The 18,397-nt window shown below is 33.4% G+C and overlaps 1 protein-coding gene across 1 annotated transcript; it reads right to left on the bottom strand.

The window, feature by feature from the left end:
* Positions 1-2,845: 2,845 nt before the first annotated feature.
* Positions 2,846-3,241, bottom strand: LOC112776888 (protein OBERON 3-like). The gene has a single exon (XM_072231928.1). It carries the CDS (start codon positions 3,239-3,241, stop codon positions 2,846-2,848), a length of 396 nt encoding a protein of 131 aa, XP_072088029.1.
* Positions 3,242-18,397: the final 15,156 nt, after the last annotated feature.

Below are 18,397 nucleotides of genomic sequence, written 5' to 3'. Positions count from 1 at the left end.
TATAAATAATAAATATCTATTTTCAGAGACAATAACAACATATTTCAATCATATTCACGACCAAACATGTCAAAATACGTATCATATAAAGTTGATAACTAAAGTATATAGTTAAATGCATAAGTCTTACATAACCAAATCATAATTATTATCTAAACAATTCGAAATTCAAAATAACATAACTCACACGAGGACCCTGTCTACATCATGGAGCATTGACAAACTAAATTTTTGCATGAAAGTTCCATTACATATCACATAGTCTTTGGAAATAAAAGGGGTTTACCGAAATGCATAAGATCTACTATGGAGATATAATAGGGTGAGTTTTGCAACTTAATGAGCAAATATTATATCCATAATCCACACGAGACAATACAAATTTTACCTTGAAAATTATATTTCTTTCTAAAGAAGAGGAATTCATATTTAATTAATTATGCAAATGAATAAATAAATAATTAAGCGGAATGAACTGAAATGGGAGTTCTCATTCCAAAAGTCAAATCAAATCAAATATTACATACTTAGGATGGCTCCAACTCTAAAAGTATCCCTTTCTTGAAGTGTGTCCATACGGTATAACAAATCCAACGTGTGGCCTACACGTTGGGTAGCAACGCCCCTACTAGCTGAGGTATAAATTAGATGGATCTAAGTTAACGTCATAACCACAGTTAACTACAATTTTCTAGTCACAGTCACCCAAACTAAACCAAACCGAATCACTTATAACAAATCCCTAATTCTTATAACATATTACCAAATTTCATAATAAATCATATATATATATATATATATATATAAAAGAATGCATACTAAAATTTAATTAAAGTTTAATGAAGTCAAGTAAGAAAACATGTATACTTTACAAAATATATAAATATCATCTCGTGTTTATTTTTATAAAATTATAAATTTTTCACAAATCAATATTTATTTCAAAAATTTAAAAGTCAAAATAATCAAATATTTTCAAACTCTAAAAATAATGATTCAATTTAAATGTTGATAATAATATCCACTCACAACTTGATTCCGAGGAACCGGAAGCAACTCTGAGCGCCAATGAGCTACCAAATGATATCCAATAACTTTACAACTCTAGAAATATGACAATCAGTGGCAGAGCTTGAAATAAAATTTGGAGGGGAAGGGGGCAGATAGAAAATAATTGTCAATATGTTTTTTATATGGACTCCATTTAAGATAAGCTCGTCTAACCTCATCTCTCTGATTTGAGTGATATTGCCAAATTTGAAACCTTTTTCGAGGGTCTCGTTTCAAAAAATTAAGGTCAAACTAATCAGATGCAACTCTTTGAACTTTTGAAAGTTGTATCTCACTTTTTCGTGATTCATTAAAATAGAAGAACTATCTATAGGTGTTGATATTGTAAAAGTTATATGTTCTCCTTCTTAAATATTAACCTTCCTCTTAAAAAATGCATCAATTTTTTATTTTTCATGATTATTTTATATAAAAATTTGAATATATATCCTGTAAAATATGTAAAAAAGAAGTTAGAAGGACAAATATTAAAATTTATAATATTTATTAAATTTTTTTATCAATTTATACAAATACGATAGTATCAATATTTATTGAATATTGCTCAAATGGCATAGTCTCCTCATACTCAATTAAGAGGTTGCGGGTTCGAGTCTCCTATCTTTGATAAAAAAAAATACTTATTGAATATTCTAATATTTTTTATCATATAAAAAATTAAATTAAATAAACAGTCAAATATAAAATAATATTAAATTATATAAATAAAAAATACCTAATTTTTTATATTTGAACTCAAAGGTAGAGGAAGTGTTGCTTATTGAATAGAGAGTTGCGAAATACGAATACACTCAATTCATCTAAATCCAACATGTTTTGAATTTTTAAAACTAAAAATTATTGTGCAATAAAAACAAGAGATGAAGATTGAATTTTGGTATTTTAAGTTATAGTAAAATATTTGAACCAACTTAACTATTTTTTATTTTTTGAAAAAGTATTACTAATTTTTTTAATAAAAGTTTGGGGGGACATGGCCCCCCTTGTCTGAACTAAGCTCCGCCCTGACAATGATGATGATTGTGAGCTACTAATATTGTCAATTAACATAATCTTACTCACTTTGACAAAAACTCCAAATTTTCTAACCTTAATAACCCTAATTCGGATTTATGTATATCCATAAATATAGAGATGACAAAAATTAGAAATATAGTTAATTATTGAGTCAAAGAGTTATCTTGAAACCTCAATAATAATCGGACTTCACTCATTAAGATGAACTTCTTGATTTGGGGGTTATGAAAAACTGAGATTTTGAATAAATAGAGATAGATAGGAGAAAGAAAGGAAGTAAGATAAGTGAGTTTGATAATAGTATGTAATTGCAAGAAGAAGAAGAAAATATAGAAGAGATGAAGAAGAAGGAGAGAAGAGGAAGAAAGAAGAAATGAGATTGAGAAGAGAAGGAAGGGTTCCAAGAGAAAGAAATAATTGGGGTTGGGGAGCGGGTGAATCACGTGACTCACTAAGTCCCTCCTTCTTTCTGTTTTTTACTCTCTCTTTTTTTTGAGAAAATGACAAATAGGTTCCTGACCTTTTATCCTACAGATATTTTTGTTCCTGATCATTGGAAAATACTTTTGAGTCTCTGACGTCCTTAAAAGTTGGACGGATCAGTCCCTCCATCCAAAAGCCACCGTCAGACCGAATGAAAAAGGCTAACGTGGCTCCCCCCCCCCCTCTGCTTACCTGGCATCATGGCTGCCCACGTGGCACGTGGCACGTTAGTGGGATGGAGCTATTGAAAAATGGACACAAAATTCCCTGTCGCTTAATGCGACGTCGTTTTGTGTGTAGCAACAGGAAGCAGACTCTTGCAGTTAACATTCCTACATCTCCTATACAAGAAAAGCCCTACCATCTCAAATAATTGAATTTTACCAGATAAGAAGTTTGTAAGCCCCATCTTGACAGAAACCAGAATCTCCAACTGCACCTTATGGCACTTCAAAAGAGTCTCTTTGGAGAGGTCAGATCTCCTTTCAAGCCTGCTTTGTAGGCTAACTAATTCATCTTTTTTGTCAGGCTTCTCAATGAGATTCTTTAGGTATTTCTTGGTTGAAGCTATGACTTCATCAGCAAGCTCCTGAATCATCAGTGCTGCGGCGGGAACAGACTCATAAACAACTCCCCTCAGGATCCTCTCAGGCCTTAAGAGCTTCTTCATCTTCCCCCACCATCTAACCCTTCCAAGATTCTCACATTCTCTGAATTCCTACCCCTTGAGTCCCCAGATTGAGTTTTAAATCTTGGTCTAGCAGGCAATTCAGAAAGGAAAAAGGAATGATTATCCAAACTAGTAGTCTTAAACTGGCTATTTTCCTGCATAAAGGAGCTAATACCACCACCATGATTGGAAAAACCAACCCCATCTCCAATTGGCTTGAACCTACTGTGAACAGAACTGTTAGTCCCCTCCCCACAATTCCAATTTGGTCATCCTTACTCACAGAGTAGTCAAAATTATCAGTTGAATTGCGGGTAAGCGAGCAACTTGGGTTGTGTGAGAAAGGGTGAGAGTAAGAGTAAGATAAAGAAGTTGTAGCTGTGCAATCATTATTAGACCATGTTGTAGTTGAGGGCCTGCTAGGTTTAGGCCGAAGGGGTTGTGGTTGTTTCTGATCAGCACCATTTTGTATGGCGTTTGAAGCGGTGAGAGAGAATGAGACATCAGGCAAAGCAAGAGAGAGATTCAGTGTCTCAAGTCGTGGCTTCTTCTCCCTATTACTCTCTTGCTCCTCTTCATCTTCCTCAACTGATCGCTTTGAGGAGTTATTCTCTTTGGCATCACTCAGGCTCAAGAAATCTCTTTCAACAAATTTACCAACATCAAAATGATTTGAATTCTCAGAAACAAGAATCTCTTTGCCCTTGTGGCTAACACCTTTTTCTAAAGAATGATTATTCAGCAATAAGCTCTTACCAAGAATAGGAATATCCTTATCAGCAGCAAGACCCAGCCCTTGTGCATCACAGAGGTAGCTGAGGGTGAGTTCTTGCAATCCTGAGCTGGCACCACCAACCATGCTGCTGCTTGTGGGCTTTAAGGATTAGGGCAGCACACAAAACGATGTCGCATTGAGCGACAGGGACTTCTGTGTGCATTTTTCAAAAGCTCCATCCCACTAACGTGTCACGTGGGTAGCCGTGATACCAGGTAAGCAGAGGGGGATCCACATCAGTCTTTTTTGGTGGGCCTGACAGTGGCTTTTGGATGGAAGAACTGATCCGTAGAACTTTTAAGGACGTCGGGGACTTAAAAAGTATTTTCTAATGGTCAGGGACAAAAATATCTGCGGGGTAAAAGGTCAGGGACCTATTTGTCCTTTTCTCTTTTTTTTTTCTTCTCTTCAGTTATAACAAAACTACTGTTGGATAGGAAGTGCCACAAGGGGTGACATTCTATAGACATCTCCAATTGGGCCACATCATTAACGACAGTGGTTTACTGATTCTGCTTTATTTCCACAGCGGAGACGGCAGGGAGGTCGAAGGAAACCTTTAATGAATCAAGCTCAACCCTGATTGCTTTTCATGCAACGCTTTCCAAACAAATATTTTGATTTTTGAAGGACTTTTTAGGACTCAAATTCTCTTTCATATGGTTGTATTATGCATAATTTGGGGGAAATACTTGATTGAGGCATGTGAAAACCCATAGGCCATTAAGTAACCTGATGTTACATCGTATTGTTGTTTCTTGTTCTAGGACCAGATTATTGTTTCTGCCTTCATTGTTCACAGATGTAGCCAGGATTCGAGAAGCAATTTCTAAGGCAAAAGCAGCATTAATCATGTCATGATTCCACCTACATGCTACCGTTAGTAAGTTCTTAATTCAATATATCTGTATTCATATTGTTGTTGGTAGTAATCTGAAATGGGTAAAGGGGAAACCATGGGTCTTGCCAAATGCTAGCCTTTTCCCCAGACCCAATACTCCAATGCATTTCTTTTTCCACTACCTTGCAATTTTCTAATAGACTTTGCCATCTCCAGGACCAGTGAACCCCCTTTTGAATTGTTAGTGGTGAATTATATCAGAAGTATTTTCCTTTAAGTATACAACTGAGCTGAGAGTTATGATTGGTAGTCAATCTCCAAAATTATTTTCTCACAATGCTAAATTTTGAGCGTTCAGGTCCTTAAAACCTAATCCTCCCTCCTTTTAGGCTTGATCATCTTGCTCCAACTAATCCATACCATCTTCCTTTTCTCATCCCATTGCCCCACCAAAACTGTTTAATATTCTATGAATTTTATCTAGAAGAATGTCTAGCAGTTTAAAGTAAGACATAGTATACACAGAAATAAAAGAATCCTTTTTCAAGCCTGAATTTTTTTTTTTTTGAACGTTATCTTTGATAATTCCCAAAGTATTCTTTTTCAATCTGTGAACAATTGAAGGTAGGTCGAGATATTTATCCTGAGCTCCAATATGCTTTATGTTCAGTTTTATCCGCCAATTGCTGTCTGAGTATAGGGAGTGTATTTTGACTAAAGTAAACTACAGACTTGTTGAGATTTACTTTCTGGCCACTGATTGCTTTGTATGCATAAAGCAATTCCAAAATATTATTGTATAATTTCTCTGTAGTCTTACTATATATGATAAAATCCTCCGTAAAGAGCAGATGATTGACAGCGAACACCTAAAGAGAGACTAATAGGTCAAAAATTGAAAAGAGACTAATAGGTCAAATTTGTGACATATCTATATCTTTGGCATCTAGAATCTTTTGGAGTAAGCATATTTAAATGTGGTTAAAACTATTTAACATTCTACCACTGTCGAAGAAAATTTTCATTGTTCTAAAAATATTTTCTCATGTTATCTCCCATTAGAATTGGAATAATTTGACTACGAAACCATCATCCCTCGGAGAATTCTGAGCACAACTACTGAACGTGGCTCTTTTGGTCTCCTCCTTAATCATTGGTTTCCGAAATCTACGGTTCATGTGAGTTGTAACTGTAAGTGTAAAATCCTCAAATAGAAGGTTCAAGTCCTCCTGATTAGTGACTGAAAATATTCCTTTGAAATAGTTTTTCGTTACCTGAGCAATGCTATCTGGTTCTGAGGCTACTTCACCATTCGCTCCAACTAATTGCCAGATTTTATTTCTCTAATTTCTAGAATGGAACTTATGATGGAAGTACTTAGTATTTTAGTCCCCCTCGCGAAGTCATTTTCATTTTGATTTCTTATTCCAGTAACTCTCTTCTTTGTTGTACTATTCTCCAATTTTGCCTTCAATTCATCTATCACACCTCCTTCCATCATACATTCAACCCTCTTTTTTTTTGTTGGCTCTCTACATATATTTTCAATTGCTTTTTTGGAGTTGGTTCAGTTATGTTGTTGCGACTACACCAGTTTATGTATAGACAATTTTAGTTTTTAAGCCAGTGAATACATAGGGGAACCTTCAATAGCCGTCCTCTATGCCTCCAAAATTATCTTTCGAATCTCTTCTACACCACACCTCCTCTCCGAAAACTTGATTCGCCTCTTAGTAGGCTATTTTGGGGGATCAATATCCAACAATAGAGGAGTATGGTCCAAACTGTTATCACTAATTTCCTCACCACAACCGTATCATCTAGACCCCTCTATTGAATCCCATCCAAGACTCAATCCAACTGCTCTCTAATTAGCTCTCCTGCCATCCTTTGGTTAGACTAAATAGAGTGTTGTTCATTCATACCAAGATCTACGAGATAATTATCATCAATAAAATAATTAATATTTTCAATAGAAGTGTAAATCTGGGGTTAATTCTTGATTGTATTGAACTTTTCCATGATTACTACATTGCCTTCAAATAGAAGAAGAGCTGCTAATTCCTAGTATTGCACTAATTGGGTATGCTCAAAAGTGCTGAGATGAACACCCACCAATCTCCATTATTGATTGTTTGTAGCATCTTTGACTAAAATTGATATGTTGTAAGAATTGTGCCCTAATATTTTCACTTCCATATACTCCTTCCATGCTAATAACACCAACCCCCTCCCCCCCCCCCACCCGCCAAGCCATTTGGTTCAATGATTAAAAATTGAGAATAACGACATGCTCTAATTTTTTCTTTTAGGTTGCGAGATTGATTTTTTGTTCACATAGAAAAATCATCTCGAAAGAGTAAAATTGACAAATCCCTTTCAAATTATGGACTATTAGAGTTTTCTCCAAATTTTTGATAGTTTCATGTAAGGACTCTCATGGTGCTTTGGGTGCCATTGCATAGCTAACACCCTCCATAATCCTCCATCCTATTTTTATTAAAACTAGCATCACTCACTTAAACTCCATCCACTTCATTTTCAGCCCTTCGTTTTTGCCCCGATAACATTCTCCATCCCTTCCTACCAACTACATGCCATCCTTTTCATCCTCTTAAACTGGATTGAATAAACAAAAGTAGTGACATTAATGTTTTGGATTTCAATGAGGATACCTTCTGTATTTGATGACGCATTAGGGCTTTTATCAAATTTAGCTTGATTTTCTTTACTTAAGATCTGTATTTGAGTTACTCTTATCAAATTTAGTTTGGTTTTCTTTACTTAAGATCTGTATTTGAGTTACTTTGTTTTCTTTGTGATAGTTTGTATCTTCTCTCCTTCTTGCCGTTCTTAACAATGAAGTTTGAAAATCTCTGAATCAGACAATTTGGTAGGAAGTTTTTACGCCTCACAACCCCACTACCTTGGTAATATGTGTTCAAAAGGGTATATTTGGTATTTTAGTGCTAAAGAATAAAATGGTAATCTTGTCACGTTCAAAGATCTGAATACTGTATAAATTATACTATGCCGATCTTTGACATCAATGAGACTAGAAATTTGTCTCAAAAATAGTAGTGCTGAAATGCCGAAAATCATAAGACCCATTGGACTAAGCAAGAACAACAAGAAGCCCAAAAATTTTCTTCAAGTTTATTGGGAAGACATAAATTCGAATTTAGTTTATTAGAATTAAATTTGATGTGTTGTTAGGATTATCAAAAGATTTGATTTGGTTTATTTTGTTTATTAGTATTTTAAGATGTTTTAAATTTAAATCAAAGCATAGAGTGAGAGCAAAGTGTGCTAAAAAGGATTGTCCTTGGCTAATCCTAACTTTCTGGAACAGCCAGAAACTGTATTTTCAAGTTAAAATATATGTTAAGGAGCATACTTATGGTAAAAATTTTACAAACAACATGGCAAGTAGATTATGGGTTACAAGCAAGCTAGTGAAGAGGTTGGTCACACAGCCATAACTATCACCTAGGGAAGCTTTAGAGCACATGAAAGAGGACTATAATGTCCACACCTACCCTAAAATGATCAGCAGAGCTTTGAAGACAGCTAGAGAGAAGGTTATAGGAAAAAAAAGGAGTAATTCAGGAAGGTTAGAGATTACTTGTGTGAGCTTCATAAGAGTAATCCAGGGTCAACAGCTATAGTGGCCCCAACTTGAATCACCACCTGTGTTTGACAAGCTATGCATATCATTGAATGCATGCAAACATAGATTCAAGGCAAGATGTCGTCCTTTAATTGGGCTAGATGGTTGTCACCTAAAGGGTTATTTTGGTGGCCACCTCTTTTCAATCGTGACTCAAGACGCTAACAACCACTTCTTTGTAATTGCTTATGCTGTGGTTGACAATGAATGTACTGAAACATGAAGGTGGTTTTTAACTCCCTTCTATGAGGACCTAGGCTCATGCACTGAATTTGGTTGGAAATTTTCAATCAACAGAAGGTTTGTTAAGTATTTATGTGTTAATTATTGTATTGATACTGAATTTTATTTTATGTATTATTTTATTTGATACCCAATCTGAATTATTAATCCAATGATTGTGTGCCTATTGTGTGAAAAGAATTGGAGGTTGATCTTCAAGAAGTTATGTCTCGGGCGCATCATAGGAACTGTGTCGTCCACATCTAGAAAAATTTTGTTAAACAATGAAAAGATAAACAATCCAAGGGACTAGTGTGGCAATGTGCAAGGAGTACAACAACTCCTGAGTTTCGTGCGAATATGGACAAGTTAAAATTCGTGAACCAACCAGCTTGGAAGTATCTCTCCATATTTTGTGAATCTGCTTGGACTAAAAGTCAATTTTCTCACTATCCGAAGGTTGATAACATCACTAACAATATGTGTGAGGTTTAGAATGTTAAGATTGTGGAGTATAGGAGCAAGCCAATTTTGACCATGTGTGAGGATTTAAGGCATTATATAATGAGAAAAATGGCTGGACATAAGAAAATGCTAAGTAATTATCATGAAAAATTGGCTCCTGTGCAACAGCAAAGGTTGGATGAATTCATTAAGTCTGAAAGCATTAAGTGGACAACTGAGTGGACTAGAGATGATGAAAGAGTTATCTTTGAGGTTCAAAGACGCCAAAACAAGCTTGGAGTGAATCTAAAAGAAAAGACCTGCACTTGTAACCTATGGCAGCTTACTGGTAATTCTCTAGTACTAGTAATTTTGTAGTTACTATTATCTACATTAATGTTGAAATTTCTAATAAGGCAATTTGTTGTAGGCATGCCATGTAAACATGCAGTTGCTGCAATCTTTAGGCTGCGGAAACTTAACTTAAAGCCTGAAGATTTTGTGCATGAGTGACTTACCATGGATACCATGTGTGCCACTTATGGTATAACAATTTAACCTGTAAATAGTGAAGAATTTTGGGAGACATCAGATGCTCTTAGGTCAGTGGCACCTGCCATCAAGAGATCCCCTAGTCGTCTTAGGAAGAGAAGAACTGTCGATCCTGTGTTTGAGAGCCAATTAACAGGGAACAAAGTAAAGAAAGCCTTTGAGATGACATGTAGCAAGTGAAAAAAAAAAGAGATCACTATTATAAGACATGTAAGGGAGCTCCAAGGAATTCCAATTGGCAACCAAAGAAGAAGAAGGCAAGATAATCAAAGGTATAATAATTAAACTAGTATTAGTATTTATAGGAATTTAAATGTTTTATAATGTGAGTATTGAAGGGGTTTATCTGTCTCGCAAATGATTTAATGAGGGGTTCATGTGTCTTAGAAATGGTTAATGAGGAATTTATGCGTCTTCTAAATGTCTTATTATTATTTACAGGGTGATAACTCAGCTAATATTGCACTTAAATCTAGTGCTGCTCCATCTGCAGTACTAGATCCTGTGGTTAGTTTATAACTCATTTATGTTATTAAATTATAATGTGACTTAAAATAAGATACCTAATACTATGCAAAAATTATAGGCCAAAGCAAGGAAGCATAAGAAGAAGTTACTAAGAAATGTTACTCTAATGACACTTCAATAAACAGGAGAAGAAATTCCAGTGTCCTAGTCAGCTCTTACAAATGATGTAATAGTAGTGAAAAACTAACATTATAACTGAATTTTTAGTGTCATGTTCAGATTCTAATTCACATTATGTTTTGTCAAAAAAAAAACAGGCTTAAAACATCAATGAACATAGTAGTGCAAATGGCAATGGATCACTTGCACCAAACGCAACTATACTTAATCCAACAGCCCTAGACCCAACCACAGCTACAAGAAATCATGTCTTGTAAAATATGATCAACGATCCACAGATTTTTGCTCCATTCAAGAAGAAGCAGCCAATTCGTAAGTCGTTGACACCTCAAGTTCATGGATTGTTACTTTCACCCACTATGCCCACAAACCAAGTCCCATTAACCCAACCAAAGATTGCTATAAGATCAACTAAGTCTATTGAAATTTCTCTCGAGACATAGATAGCAACTAGTGCTAGCACAACAGCTAGGATGCTCCAATTCATCCCAACACCAGGACTCAAACATGAAATTAAGGGAACAAGCTTCGGAGTACCACCAAGCTTTGAGAAATTTGGCTCCACTGCACTACCTTTCAAAACTCCATGAAAAAAATGAGGACTAGATAGTTATGACTAGTATTTTGGATATATAGTCTCGATCAAATCAGATAGTATTTTGTAACTCATATTTGAATGCAAACTATGCATAGTATTGGTTAAGTATTTTGGAACTTCTAGTACTTAAACACTTTAGATTATCTGTTTTATTTAGTTACCAGGGGGATAGTATGTATTGGCATGTAGGTGTTGCTTTTCTGAGATGTTACATGTTGTAAGTAGTTTGCAACTTTTTATATATTAAATATTTGTATTTCAAGCTAGAGATTACATTATTTATTGAATTTAGTTTATTCTTGATTCAATGAAATTGTATGAAAACATACTTCAAATAACAAAATACTAAGAAATTGTCACTTCAATTCAACACAGTGAAAAATACTAAAAGAACATAAATCATATTCTTACTTGCAATTTAACTCACAACAATCTTTCCATCATCAAAATCCAACAATTTTTACATCTCAGTTACCATCCTTAATGTGCATCTAACTTATAATATTAATATCCAAAATAAGTTACAATTTTTTACATCCTATTAGGTTGAAGTGCAATAAAAAAGAATTCAAGAGAAACGGCAATGAAAAATTCCATGATGATACATCTATTTTGTCTTGTGTAATTTCTTCTTTAAACTCCATTATATAGCTTAATCTCAATTTCTTTAATTTTATTCTCTGACTCCTTTAATCTACCATGAACTTCCATCTTCTGGACTTTCACCATCGTATAGTCAGACTCAGTTATGAGTTCATCCAGCCACTTAAAATATTTACAATGTATTGAAGGAGTCTACAATTATGAATAATTATTTTTTAATCAACCTAATTATAGAGAAGATTGTAAAATGGAGTGAATACTAATGGTACCTTAAAATAAATGCAATCAAAGAACGACTTATTTGGATTATTTGATGTGGTTGATTCAAAAAGAATCGCATAAGCTCCATATTTGCAAGTTGGATGTGTGAACTTCTTTCTTGCCATGTCAACATTGTCAGAGTTCTTGCTTGAAGAGCCCATCGACTTCTCTTTCCATGGACGACAGATTGAACATGATAAATGCTCTTTCATGTTCATCACTAAAGGTAGGGTTTCATATTTAGGGTTCACATTAACATTTGCGTTTGCTCTTTTCAAGAACTGGAATCAAAATTGCAACGTTTTTTTATGACTATATACAGGCTTTGTCCTATCAACTATAGTCAGTCCACGTATAAAAGTGACCGATACACGTAGGCTTTTTCGGTTACCAATTACCCGAAAACCTACAAGAAGGTCCTTTCAGTCACACAGAGAGAATGGATAAGGATCGCGTTGTTATTTTCTAATGGTCAAGGAGTGACAGATTCTTTTCGTAAATAGTTAGAGACCGAAGTGGGGTTTTACTCTTCTTAATATTTGACTATATGAAGTATTTTTATGTAACTAAATCTAATTTTTGCTCTATATCTATTGCTTGTGGGAATATTGATTTAAAGTTTCATAGTAGAATAAAAATAAATTCATATGTTATTTATATATCATAGATGTATGCGTGTTGTTATTATAATTTTATTGCATGTAAAAAAGTTTAATCTCAAGCTTTCTCGAATATCTTGTACTTTTTTTTCTGGTTATTCCTACTCATACATGGATTGATATTTCTATGAATTTTGTGCTTGATTTCCCTAGGGTTATAATACGTACAGATATCATTAATTTTTCTGTGAATAGATTTAGAGCCCATTTGGGAAATAGCAGAAGCTACTTTTTTTTTATTTTTGGATTATGAAAAGTCATAATACGCCTGTTTGGCACCATTTTATAAAAAACTTTTAACTTTTCAAAAAGTGAATTAACAGCTTTTTGAAGAAGTGGAAGGTCTAGTTTGGGTAAATAACTTTAATAAGTTCTTTTGGAAAAAGAGCTTAAAGCATAAGGACTTTTATTAATAGCAGCTTATAAATAAGATATTTTGTGTTTGGATTTTTAGTTATAAAATTATTTATTTTAAAGTTGTAGCGTTTGGATAAATAACTCAAAAAATATAATTTTTTTACATAAAAGAATGAATATTAAAATAACGATAATAACAAATACTTTACAATATTGAATGATGATTTTACATAACCTAATCACTAATATTGTGTATGATATGGTAGGTAAAAATAAAAAATAAATATAAAATATGTGTCAATATATTTTGTTGTTGTTTTTTATTACTTTTTTTACTCCTATTAGAACTCCCTTCTCCTTTATTGAGGTCAAAAACTTGCTATAATTAACTATGAAAATAATAGCAAGCTATATAAAAATAAAATCACATGTGAAAAATAAAATTAAAACTGAAATTTCATACCACGGTTAAATACAAATTTAATAATAAAAATAGAGTGATAAAATGATAAAAAAAAATACCTAAAAGGAATATATGCAATAGGTTGTTCAAATGGAACATTGTCTTGAAAATGGTAGTGGAGGATCAATACCTCCAGCAGATGAATCATTACGTGAAAGGAAAAGTTTAGGGGGCAGCAATTTTATTAAATTCTGACTTGTATGTAACCAGCAAAAGAAAAGTGATTAATCTCACACCATTAAAAAACATCATTGATGACTACTTGATGGCTATAAATCACAAAAGTTGTTGACCCACTAGCACTCCTCTACGTGAAAATGGTAATGGAGGGTCTGTACTTCCAGCAGATGGAATATTGAGTGAGAATGATGGTGTAAGACCAGTGCTTCTAGCAGACCTTGCATGAAAATGGTGTTTGAAACATTTTTCATAGAGTAAAGGAAAGTATATCTTTTTTGTTTTGAAGTTGATATGATTTTCGATAAGTCATTCTACTATTTCCTTAAACAAAATTTAACTTCAAAACAAAAAAGATCTACTTTCCTTGACTTTGTGAAAAATGTTTCAACCACCAATTTCACGCAAGGTATGCTAGAAGCACTGGCCTTTCACTATCATTCTCACGCAATGTTCTATCTGTTGGAAGTACGGGCCCTCCATCACCATTTTTATGTAATGATTCATTTGCTGGAGGTATTGATCCTCCATTACAATTTTTAAGATAATCTTCCATCTGAATAACCTACTGCATATATTCCTTCTAGATATTTTTTTATCATTTTATCACTCTATTTTTATTATTAAATTTGTATTTAATTGTGGTATGAAATTTCAGTTTTAATTTTATTTTTTTCACATGTGATTTTATTTTTATATAGCTTGCTATTATTTTTATAGTTAATTATAACAAGTTCTTGACCTCAATAAAGGAGAAGAGAGTTCTAATAGAAGTAAAAAATAAAAAATAAAAAACAGCAACAAAATATACATTGACACACATTTTATATTTATTTTTTATTTTTACCTACCATATCATACACAATATTAGTGATTAGGTTATGTAAAATCAACATTCAATATTGGAAAGTATTTGTTATCGTTGTTATTTTAATATTCATTCTTTTGTGTTAGAAATAATTGTATTTTTTGGGTTATTTATCCAAACGCTACAACTTTAAAATAAGTACTTTTAAAACTAAAAATCCAAATACAAAATAACTTATTTATAAGATACTATTAATAAAAGTCCTTATGCTTTAACCTCTTTTTCCAAAAAAACTTATTTAAGTTATTTACCCAAATTAGGCCTTAATATAATGATTTTTCTAATTGTAAGTCAAAATATTAAATATTCTACAAACATTTTTGAATTGTTTCCTAAAGAGTTTGTTCATGTGCTAATTTATGCTAGTGGTTTGGATGAGCATATCTTCTATGTTAGGCCTATTTTGGATAATTTTGCGCAAGACATTGAATATTTTCATAACTCTGATATTTATAACTCTATTCGTTGTGATCTTTGTGAATCTCTAAATGTTTTTAAGTTTTTTACTATTTTAGTATTATTGTTTTTGTCCTTAAGTAATGGTGTTACTTTAGATGGTAAAAAAAAGTTGAAAATATTGAATTTACACACATGAAGGACATAGCCACAATTTAGTGGTTAAAGAAGAGCCATCAAATTATGATATTTGAACCCAAAGATTAATTTGAATTTTTTGGACGGAAGAAGAGCTTCTCATTCAGGAAAACAACACTTGCTAGAGAAGATGGTCCATTCCAAGTGACGGAGATTATCAAGGATAATTCCAGCAAAAATAATTATTTTTGGTAGGTATTATAGTCTAATTCTATTTAGTGTATCTAATTTGTCTCCTTTTGATATATATGTAGATTGGAGGATGAATCTTTTTGAAGAGGGAGAGAATGATATCTGTTCAAAAAAAAGTATTTTTGGCATTTTAGAGCTAAAGGGTAGAATGGTAATCTTGTCACGTTCAAAGATCTAAATACTAAAAGAATTATACCATGTCAGCCTTGAACATCAAGAAGATCAAGAATTCGTCTAAAAAATAATAGTACTGAAATAACAACAATTATAAGGCCCATTGAGGTAAGGGAGGACAACAAAAAGCTCAAAAATTTCTTTCAAGTTCATTGGGAAGACATAAATTCGAATTTAGTTTATTAAAATTAAATTTGATTTGTTGTTAGGGTTATCAAAAGATTTGATTTGGTTTTGTTTAGTAGTATTTTTAAGTGTATTAAATTTAATTCAAATCTGATCTAATCTAATAAGATCGCATATGATTTAAATTGGTTATCATATCTTTAAAATTTTAAATTTAAATTAAATCTAATCTAATTCAATAAAATCAAATTTGATTTAAATTAATTATCTTATTTTTAGAAAATTCAAATTAAGTTACTTTATCTTTTAGGTTAATCTGTTAGAGGCCTATTTAAACACTTTTTTTTGAGACAATTTAAACAAATTTTTATGAATAAATTTTTATGGTTGCTTTATGCAAGCATTTCAATGTGTATTCAAATGACGTGAATTATTTGTTTTACTTTACATGAAGAAATTTGAAGGATCCAACCTAAGGTAATTCTATAGTGTTAGTTCTTACAATTTTCAGCCCTCTGATCTAAGTTGTCAAGAATAGGTTCTTTGAAAGTCTAGTAGAAAAAATCCTTCCTGTTACCTATGTTGTTAAGAACAGATTTTTTAAAGTTCTAGTAGAAAAACTTTTTTATCTATCTTTGTGTTTTCGCTGTGTCTTTTCTTATTCCTTCCAATTTCGTCTGTGTCTTTTGTTATTCCCTTTAATTCGTCTGTATCTTTTTTTATCTTTTCATTCTTCATTCTTATTTTCTTATCACTTGGTCTATAGTCTTTCCCATGTTTCTGCTATTGTCATTTGGCTCAACCTTTACACCAATTTAATCTGCTCTTACCCACTTACCGATTTTATCTTTTCTCATCTGATTCTCCTTAGAGTCTTCCATGAAAGTAGGACAAGTCTTGTAATCATGGCCTACTTGTGCACTATAGTACAAACAGTCCCTAGCCTTTCATACCTAACAATCATATCCAACATGGTTTTATCCGAACCCGCAACCCTTAGGGAGTCTAACAATTCTGTCATCATGCACCTTCACCCTATCCTTCGTTCTCCATGTCTCCCTTCCCATCACATTGAAAAAGCCCACTTCCACCACCTTGCGAATCCCTTCTCAGCTTCTTGGCAACCTCCAGAGTTTTGAAGTTCTCTTAGATGCCCTAAAATTGCACCCACACCAAGATGCTATTGAATTCGTGGTCTTTCATCATTACTCCTTTTCTCCAGTGCCGAACATGCAAAGCATAATTCTTGAATAGCCATGGAGACCACTCCTTGATCCTCGTGACATCCAAATTCTTATAAAAAAAAGTGAAATTGGTTATTTCGTTACCCTAAAACCTTCTGGTCTCCCTCAAATGGCTTTCAAAGCACCCTCCATTGTCCCCGTAGAGAATAATTTTGCTACAAAAAGTTTGCCATCAGGCTATCGCACATGCAATAGCTCCCTTCCTTATGTCTTCTTTCTCCAACGAGATCAGCCCTTCCCTCTCTTTGTCACTCTCTATAGGACTTTCCTGCATTGTGCTTCTTTTTTTTTACCATGCAAGGTATGAGAGACGTGGTAGAGAGACTAACCATAATTACAGTTCACCAAATTAATAATGAAGCGTTGACCTAAACGACACAGACACTATTAAGAAAACAAAACCCTAGCAGAGCATTTTGACCTAAACGACAGATTTTTTCTATCTAGTCTAAAGTTTTCTCTTTTTTCATATTAAATATATACGAAGAACTTATTTTGACAATTATACCAATAGCTACTTTGAAAATATGAGAGATGTATCTTGAATTTATTATGAAAAGGAGTGCTAGGGAGCCAGCAGTTTTGATGAGTTATAGCTATCAATTAGCCATCAATAGTATATTTAATGGTGTGAGATTTCATCTAACAGTGGAGAATCACTCATTTTTGTTTTGCTGACTAAATGCTGGCCAGATTTTAATAAATCTACTGGCCCCTAGACTTTCCCTATTATGAATTTCAATAATTTTATTTTAGAGATATATACCAAATCGATATCCAAAAGATTCTGACACTGACAAAATGATACCTAATCTTTGTTATTGACAAAATACTCCTCAAAAGATTTTAAAATTTGACAAAAGTGACAATCGTTAATTGAGTTACCTGAAGTTAAAATTTAGGAAGTGACGTGTCAATGAAAACCCTAATCAAACCCCCCTCCCCTGCCACCTCAAACTTTCTGCAACTTCCAATCTTGAAAGGCCAAAATCCACTTCCATCCTCATTCTTTCACGCAAACTCAATCAATCCCTTTCTCAAAAATCAAAACTTGCTCCCTGTTATATTGTTATTATTTCCTTAGTTATCTCTCCCTAATTCTCAAAAGTTTCAAAAAACCAGGAAAATATGGAATTCATGTTCTTTTCAAATTCCTTACCTTAATAGCACCAAAATTAACACCTTAACAACTCCTTCGAATGAATGTCCATACAATCATGCAAAGATCTTAACTTTACCTCTCAACTCTCTAATGGAACCACCGCTGATTTCTCCACAGTGATCCCCAACTCTGCCTTCAAATCTGCCATCCTTGGCCACGCAGAAGGTTCTGCTTGGAATTTTAATAGGGATCCACAACAGTGGTAATAACAATTATCAATTCCAAAGTCTAAAGAATTAAAATTAAAACCAAAACAAGCAAGTGAAGAACCAGAAGCTCTCGTTCCGAAGGCATCATCCTACTCATTCGGAGTCCGATTGCTCAGATCTCAGCCGAGGATGTAGCAACAGAAAGAGATGGAGATAAACCTAAAGGGACCGAAGGGAAAGAAACCAAAATGAGTGATGAAGGGAAAAGGAAAAGGAAATTGCTAGGGATGTGCAATGAGGGAATTAGGAAAGAAGAGAAAAAAGAAAACTAGAATTTTTAGAAAATTGAAATTGGGATGTTTCTTAAATTGTAAAAA

Source organism: Arachis hypogaea, chromosome 3 (genome assembly GCF_003086295.3).
Source record: "Arachis hypogaea cultivar Tifrunner chromosome 3, arahy.Tifrunner.gnm2.J5K5, whole genome shotgun sequence".
NCBI classification, from domain to species: domain Eukaryota; kingdom Viridiplantae; phylum Streptophyta; class Magnoliopsida; order Fabales; family Fabaceae; genus Arachis; species Arachis hypogaea.
The sequence above is the reverse complement of the archived record's forward strand: the minus strand, read 5'-3'. Positions and strand labels throughout refer to the sequence as shown.